The following is an 8,666-nucleotide window of genomic DNA, read 5'->3' on the forward strand; positions in this document are numbered from 1 at the left end:
TGACCTCAGACAGGGTGGAGTTGTAGGCCAGAGGATGCTGGGACAGAGAGGAATGCTGAGGGACAGACGGCTGGACAACGCCACTGCTGCCCTTCTTGGCCTGTGGTATCAGAAACCTCTCGGAGGCTACAGACACGTCTGGAGACCCCCTGACAAGACAAACAGGAGACGTGCATAACACAAGCACGGGTTACTTTTCAATAACCTAAAACTATTCATGCTGATATAGTGACCGTTGTTCCTTATAGTAATGAAACTATTATTTTAATAAACAGTTTTATTTTCTAATGAAGAAAGCGTTACCTTAAAGGGGCAAACTCTAAGTCTGTTGTTTGTTGGAAGAGAGAGTATCCCGAGAAGTCATACTCTGGTAGCAGAGCAAGGGCAGGTGACAGACGACTGTCCTGAAATTCTAATGAAAAAATAATAATAATCAACATATTAAAAACAACGACATGTTTTACAATGTTATCTCTATCATTGCTGGTGATTAATAATTCATCTGCGAGACCCACGTTACAAAACATAACAGAACGGTTGTTTTATGACAAGACACAGACAGACAGCTAGTTTCAAAGAGCAACATCTGTCATCTAGTTGTAGGAGTTGCCAGTGCCTTGTCATGTTGAAAGTGTGTCTGTACGTATGGTTGGCACAGTGCTGAGACTGACCCTCCAAAGCACGGTGGACTAGTGTCTTACCCAGACCCAGGAACTGACTCCTGTCCTCTTCTGCTGGGAGATGGAACCATGACTCAGTCCTCTGAAACTTAGAAGGAAAAAAGCAAAAAACAAAACGCCAACTCCTCAATAAAACCGCAACATCACAGAATAAAACAGTACCTCTTCAAACAACAAATGTTCAGAACATAGGAGCATTAGCATTAGCATTGGCATTAGCATTAGCATTGGCATTAGCATTGGCATTAGCATTGTGGATCATAGACAGCAGCTGGATTTACTTCCCATCTACTCGGTGACAGACCTGAGGGTGACAGCTCCAGCAACCTAATTAGCTGAAAAGTTATGTTGACTGGCTAGTAAGCTAGCCCTTGGCCATGACTCTCAGTTCGATTACATTATACACAACAGTAAATCTGTAGGGGATAATATATATATACTTTTTATTTTATTTTTTATAAAAGAGCCCCAACACTCGGTTTGAACATTAACATGCATCGCTTCTGGAACAGTTTTGGAAACACAGGAAGGTCCTTATTTGTATTTTGTTTTTATTAAGGCTCCCCATTAGTTCCTGCCAAGGCAGCAGCTACTCTTCCTGGGGTTTATTATGGATCCCCATTAGTTCCTGCCAAGGCAGCAGCTACTCTTCCTGGGGTTTATTATGGATCCCCATTAGTTCCTGTCAAGGCAGCAGCTACTCTTCCTGGGGTTTATTATGGATCCCCATTAGTTCCTGCCAAGGCAGCAGCTACTCTTCCTGGGGTTTATTATGGATCCCCATTAGTTCCTGCCAAGGCAGCAGCTACTCTTCCTGGGGTTTATTATGGATCCCCATTAGTTCCTGCCAAGGCAGCAGCTACTCTTCCTGGGGTTTATTATGAATCCCCATTAGTTCCTGCCAAGGCAGCAGCTACTCTTCCTGGGGTTTATTATGGATCCCCATTAGTTCCTGCCAAGGCAGCAGCTACTCTTCCTGGGGTTTATTATGGATCCCCATTAGTTCCTGCCAAGGCAGCAGCTACTCTTCTTGGGGTTTATTATGGATCCCCATTAGTTCCTGCCAAGGCAGCAGCTACTCTTCCTGGGGTTTATTATGGATCCCCATTAGTTCCTGCCAAGGCAGCAGCTACTCTTCCTGGGGTTTATTATGGATCTCCATTAGTTCCTGCCAAGACAGCAGCTACTCTTCCTGGGGTTTATTATGGATCCCCATTAGTTCCTGTCGAGGCAGCAGCTACTCTTCCTGGGGTTTATTATGGATCCCCATTAGTTCCTGCCAAGGCAGCAGCTACTCTTCCTGGGGTTTATTATGGATCCCCATTAGTTCCTGCCAAGGCAGCAGCTACTCTCTTCCTAGGGTCCAGCAAAATTAAGGCAGTTTTACAATTTTAAAAACATTACAATACATTTACAACAGATTTCACAACACATTAAGTGTGTGGCCTCTGGCCACTACTCCACTACCACATATCTACAACACTAAATCCATATGTACGTGTGTGTATAGTGTGTATGTTATTGTGTGTGTCTGTCTGTGCTGTGTGTGTCTCTTCACAGTCCCCACTGCTCCATAAGGTGTATTTGAATATTATTTTTATTTATTTTTTATCCAATTGTATTGCTTGTATCAGGTACCTGATGTGGAATAGAGGTCCATGTAGTCATGTCTCTATGTTGTACTGTGCACCTCCCTTAGTCTGTTCTGAACTTGGGGACTGTGAAGAGACCTCTGGTGGCATGTCTTGTGGGGTAGTCAGGGTGTCTGAGCTGTGTGCTAGTAGTTCAAACAGACAGCTCGGTGAATTCAACATGTCAATAGCTCTCACAAATGCAAGTAGTGATGAAGGCAGAGAGATTGACATGCATATTATTAATGTTAGCTCTTTGTGTACATCCAAGGGCCAACCGTGTTGCCCTGTTCAAAATCAAATAGTTCTGAGCAAATCTTCTCTAGTCCCTCATTCTAGCACCTGACCACACCACTGAACTGTAGTCCAGGTGTGACAAAACTAGGGCCTGTAGGATCTGCCTTGTTGATAGTACTGTTAAGAAGGTAGAAACTAGGGCCTGTAGGATCTGCCTTGTTGATAGTGTTGTTAAGAAGGTAGAAACTAGGGCCTGTAGGACCTGCCTTGTTGATAGTGCTGTTAAGAAAGTAGAAACTAGGGCCTGTAGGACCTGTCTTGTTGATAGTGTTGTTAAGAAGGTAGAAACTAGGGCCTGTAGGATCTGCCTTGTTGATAGTACTGTTAAGAAGGTTGAAACTAGGGCCTGTAGGACCTGCCTTGTTGATAGTGTTGTTAAGAAGGTAGAAACTAGGGCCTGTAGGACCTGTCTTGTTGATAGTGTTGTTAAGAAGGTAGAAACTAGGGCCTGTAGGATCTGCCTTGTTGATAGTACTGTTAAGAAGGTTGAAACTAGGGCCTGTAGGACCTGCCTTGTTGATAGTGTTGTTAAGAAGGTAGAAACTAGGGCCTGTAGGACCTGCCTTGTTGATAGTGTTGTTAAGAAGGTAGAAACTAGGGCCTGTAGGATCTGCCTTGTTGATAGTGTTGTTAAGAAGGTAGAAACTAGGGCCTGTAGGATCTGCCTTGTTGATAGTGTTGTTAAGAAGGTAGAAACTAGGGCCTGTAGGATCTGCCTTGTTGATAGTGTTGTTAAGAAGGTAGAAACTAGGACCTGTAGGACCTGCCTTGTTGATAGTGTTGTTAAGAAGGTAGAAACTAGGACCTGTAGGACCTGTCTTGTTGATAGTGTTGTTAAGAAGGTAGAAACTAGGGTCTGTAGGACCTTCCTTGTTGATAGTGTTGTTAAGAAGGTAGAAACTAGGGCCTGTAGGACCTGCCTTGTTGATAGTGTTGTTAAGAAGGTAGAAACTAGGGCCTGTAGGACCTGCCTTGTTGATAGTGTTGTTAAGAAGGTAGAAACTAGGGCCTGTAGGACCTGCCTTGTTGATAGTGTTGTTAAGAAGGTAGAAACTAGGGCCTGTAGGACCTGCCTTGTTGATAGTGTTGTTAAGAAGGTAGAAACTAGGGCCTGTAGGACCTGCCTTGTTGATAGTGTTGTTAAAAAGGTAGAAACTAGGGCCTGTAGGACCTGCCTTGTTGATAGTGTTGTTAAGAAGGTAGAGTAGCGCTTTATTATGGACAGACTTCTCCCCATCTTAGCTACTGTTGTATCAATATGTTTTGACCATGACAGTTCAGGGTCACAATCCAGGGTTACTCCAAGCAGTTTAGTCACCTCAACTTGCTCAATTTCTACATCATCTTTCATATCGGCGAGAATTTGTAAAACAATTAAATAAATAAAAAGGTGACATTGATACACACATTTATAGGGTTAGTGTTCCCACACGGCCATATCTCCATGTTACAGCGCATGTTTACGGAAGACAGAGGGACCACATGATCGAATTAGCTATCTGTCTTGCGTGCTCCTAACACTTGTGTGTAACAGAAGGCCACCAGAAACGTGTTCACGAAAGAAATACTGTCGGCTGCAACTGTGATAAAGCCGGTTAACACAGTATATACAGGAAGTGTATACTTTTCATTTGTGAATTTATGTTGATGTGATATGAAAGTAAAAGGGCTTTATGTTTCTAGAAGCGTATCGCAATTGAGAAGCGATTCAAGTTTAGATGGAGCATCTGGCTGTTAGATCCAGTCTACTTGTGAAAATAAGTTTAGTTTGCTTGTTACTGTATCTTAATTAACGTTACTAACTACCTATTAGGTTTGAGTGGTTAGGGAAAACCTATTTGGGCAAAACCTATTTGGGCAAAGACATGACATGTTTTATGGGTCGAATAAATTTAGCTAACCTACTGTTTCTGTAGAGAACCCACACCACTGTGCTCCTTGTTCTATGTGACTGTACTAATGTATGTAACGTTAGCTACGTTAGCCGTGTTACTGGTAGCTAAGCTAGCCGTGTTACAGGTAGCTAAGCTAGCCGTGTTACAGGTAGCTAAGCTAGCCGTGTTTCTGGTAACTAAGTTAGCCGTGTTACCCGTAGCTACGTTAGCCGTGTTACCGGTAACTAAGTTAGCCGTGTTACCGGTAACTAAGTTAGCCGTGTTACCGGTAACTAAGTTAGCCGTGTTACCGGTAACTAAATCAAATCCAATTTTATTTGTCACATACACATGGTTAGCAGATGTTAATGCGAGTGTAGCGAAATGCTTGTGCTTCTAGTTCCGACAATGCAGTAATAACCAACGAGTAATCTAGCTAACAATTCCAAAACTACTACCTTATACACACAAGTGTAAGGGGATAAAGAATATGTACATAAAGATATATGAATGAGTGATGGTACAGAGCGGCATAGGCAAGATGCAGTAGGTGGTATCGAGTACAGTATATACATATGAGATGAGTATGCAAACAAAGTGGCATAGTTTAAAGTGGCTAGTGATACATGTATTACATAAAGATGCAGTAGATGATATAGAGTACAGTATATACGTATGAGATAAGCTAGCCGTGTTACTGGTAACTAAGTTAACCGTGCTACTGGTAACTAAGTTAACCGTGCTACTGGTAACTAAGTTAACCGTGTTACTGGTAACTAAGTTAACCGTGTTACTGGTAACTAAGTTAACCGTGTTACTGGTAACTAAGTTAGCCGTGTTACTGGTAACTAAGTTAGCCGTGTTACTGGTAACTAAGTTAGCCGTGTTACTGGTAACTAAGTTAGCCATGTTACTGGTAGCTAAGCTAGCCATGTTACAGGTAGCTAAGTTAGCCATGTTACTGGTAGCTAAGCTAGCCACTTTACAGATAGCTAATGCTAATGTTAGCCATCTAGGTTAGATAACGTCGTTAGCTAGTTAACGTGAATCAAAAGGGGGTGGTTCCGCATTTGTCTCGGCTAAACTCCTGTTATTTTATACCTCGGTTGCCTGTAACACAACAAAAATTGCCTGTTTATTGTAGCTAATACAACAAAATGAACACTTCTTACTCTGTTTACATCTGCCTCGTCTGCGGGAGAAGTTGGCTCCTGAGGCTCCATGTTGCTGTTGTCTCGGAGCCAGGGACGCTTCGCTTCCTTCACAGTTCGTATGGAAGAGCGGTTGCTAAGATCCTTCACAGTTCGTATCGAAGGGCGGTTGCTAAGGAAGCCCGCAAATCTTGAGCGGGAGATTCGCTGAAAAGGAACAAGAAACAAGTTTAAATCTGTGTCACTGCGACATCTAACGCAGTGGAAGAGCAAAAGCATGTAGAGGGTTGAATTATGAGTATTTCTAATTTAAAAAGAATCATTATTATATTAATTTATTTACAATGTTTGACATATATCTGTAATCGTATACTAAACACAACAAATATTTAGTGAAATAATGCCCGAAAGGACATTGTAGTTTTGAAGGTTGCTTCCACATTAACGTTAGCTGAAAGTCTCAACTTTTGACCAACAAGAAAAACATATTTGAGGCATAGCAATCTTTCATAGAAACATTATTTGTAGCTCTTTTATTTGATTTTAATTTGGTCAACAGTAGTAACCACGGAATAATGGCCCAATAGTTAATTATTAGATGTGTTTGTTTGCTGACAGTCACGAGAACAATGCGCCCTTTTCAATGCGGCCGTAGTCGGTGAGTTGAGTCTGGATGGCCTGCAACAATGACAACAAACCGACACGTAGAGAATCGGACGTGGCTCGTTTCAGCTTCATCTAGTTATTGATACCATGTCTTGTTTTGAGGTGGTTTTGACTGATTTTCAAGTCAATGCTACATTTACAACTATAAGGCTGGTTTACAGTCCGCCTATCGACATCATAAACATTATATTGTCGTCCAACATCAAACTTGTCGCTGTCGTTATGAAAAAAGTATAAATACAAAACGGCAGCCTCTGCATGACATCAGCAGCCTGGTGCTCCAAATAGTAAACTGTCTCTAATTTAACACCAATAAACACATCTGTTTTAAAATGTATTCAGTAAATGCAAGCCAGGCAACTAAAAGCAATGTTTTGGTCTAGCCGGTATGGTTAGAACTTGATGAGATCAATTGGTATGCGACGATATGAGGCCCCTGTTGGCAGAGATAGGCATGTTACACTGGGACACGTTTTAATATGGTGAAAAGCCTCTCATTTTACTATGGGTCCGTCGTGGTTCTGTGTAGCATAGTTATGCTAATATATTTGAGACTAGTATATTGCAGTTAATTTTGTCTTTGACTTAATAAGTAAAATATATTTTGAGTAGTAAAACAGGGAAACAACGAGTGCCAGACAGTTCTCATTAGAAAATACCAGATGGGGGCTTTGTTTACTACTCACCAGTGTTTGGAATACATTGAGCTCGTTGATAAAACACCATGGGATGCCTTTTTCACACTGAGAATTATTTGTCAAAGGTGGTTCTGTGTAAACTGCCGTTTCCAGCTTTTGAACAAAAAGTTTGGTGTCACTTCGAAATGTCCATGTTTTTGAAAGAAAAGCACATTTTTTGGGGACCATTAAAATAATATCAAATTGATCAGAAATACAGTGTAGACATTGTTAATGTTGTAAATGACTATTGTTGCTGGAAACAGCAGATTTTTTATGGAATATCTACATAGGCGTACAGAGGCCCATTATCAGCAACCATATATATATATAATAGCGTGGTCTACCTTATCAAAAGCTTTGGCCAAGTAAATAAAAATAGCAGCACAACATTGCTTAGAATCAAGGGCAATGGTGACATCATTGAGGTTGCAGTGACACGCCCATAACCTGAGCAGAAACCTGGTTTCTGAAATAGCGAGAGCCTATTGGTGCGTTCACGCAAGTATTTGCATATTTCCGTTAGGGAACTCCGAGTCTGTGAAGTGTCCTTGCACTCATTATAAACAACGTATTTCTGTTTTACATTTGTAACGAGTAATGTCTACAAAAATGTGTCTTCTCTGTTCGTAACATATTCTAGTTTTAGAAACAGAAAACTGTATTGAAATGAAATGTTTTATCAATAAGAAAATGTGAAAAATATCGGCCAAAATCCATCTTCTCCCACTTCAAGCCACTGGACTTCCCCTAACCACCTTATATGGTAGTGAGTGGAAACGCCAACTAGATGCTTCACATTTATACATCCGGTGAAATATCTGTCTCATTGTTCTATCTGTACTTCAACCTAGACATTGACCCGGAAGTTATTTTGGTAACCTTGGGAATTCTTCCGGGATTTCTTTAATCAACATGGCTGCTTCGTAAAGCAACTTGTATGTTTCCGTTAACTACATGCACGCATTTTATTGATAGTTGTAGGTAAATATTTGCACTTAAACTATTAGAGTAAGCAGTCGATTGTCAGTCAGTATGTTTCAAGTTATTACCAGAAGTACCCCGGTAATCCGGCTTCTCGCCCCCCGTGGAGCCGTGCTTGTGGAGGCTGTCCGGGGTAGGAAGACCCGCACCGACCCAAAGGCCAAATCCAAAGAGGGGCGCATCAAAACGCCACCTCCCGTCGACCCGGTGGAGATGGTGGTCCTCAGGGAGAGATTCACAGAATATGACCTGATCATGAGAGCGCTGAGGTAAGACTAGACCAATGCACGTTTATGTTTCAGACGTGGTGTGTTTCAGGACAAAATCTTAAGATTAAATCTAAGGTTACTGATAGTTAGTTCTGCATAAAAGTGAAATTGTCTGACTGATCAGTTTTAGTACTGATAATAGACAACGTTAGCTACCTTGCTTTCAGTTATCCCATTCATAGTCATAAAGATAAAAAAATGCGTATTTTTGTAGGCACTAACTCCGCTATGGTTAGTAAACTAGACCAACGAAAAAATCACAGCAAGGGAGAAGTTGCCATATTTATACAGTAAACACTTTTTCCATAACGTTATTGAGCCAATGAATATCATAGTAACTTGTAATGACGTTAGACTCTAAATGTGGGTTTCCTCAAAAATGATTATTATTGCAAGATATGACATCATAAAGGAATTTAAATGTGGCAAGAGAAAAT

General features: G+C 41.3%; 2 protein-coding genes across 4 annotated transcripts in view; one reads left to right on the forward strand and one right to left on the reverse strand.

The window, feature by feature from the left end:
* The window catches only part of alms1 (ALMS1 centrosome and basal body associated protein), a 62,877-nt gene extending 57,046 nt beyond the window's left edge, over positions 1–5,831 (reverse strand). For 2 of the 3 annotated variants that reach the window (XM_036962585.1, XM_036962584.1), the window contains exons 1-4: positions 5,655–5,829; positions 702–768; positions 304–412; positions 5–149 (exon numbers count right to left, since the gene is read on the reverse strand). In XM_036962585.1, coding sequence (XP_036818480.1) covers positions 5–149; positions 304–412; positions 702–768; positions 5,655–5,705 — 372 coding nt within the window. In that variant the 5' untranslated portion in view covers positions 5,706–5,829. Of the gene's footprint in view, positions 1–4; positions 150–303; positions 413–701; positions 769–5,654 lie in introns of all 3 variants that reach the window. The other variant, XM_036962586.1, reaches the window with a different exon arrangement.
* A 2,011-nt stretch (positions 5,832–7,842) lies between these two features.
* The window catches only part of mrps26 (mitochondrial ribosomal protein S26), a 5,601-nt gene continuing 4,777 nt past the window's right edge, over positions 7,843–8,666 (forward strand). Inside the window, exon 1 of the mRNA XM_021585451.2 lies at positions 7,843–8,229. Within this exon, the coding sequence (XP_021441126.1) occupies positions 8,012–8,229 (218 nt within the window). The 5' untranslated portion in view covers positions 7,843–8,011. The remainder of the gene's footprint in view (positions 8,230–8,666) is intronic.

This window comes from Oncorhynchus mykiss, chromosome 25 (genome assembly GCF_013265735.2).
Source record: "Oncorhynchus mykiss isolate Arlee chromosome 25, USDA_OmykA_1.1, whole genome shotgun sequence".
NCBI lineage: Eukaryota > Metazoa > Chordata > Actinopteri > Salmoniformes > Salmonidae > Oncorhynchus > Oncorhynchus mykiss.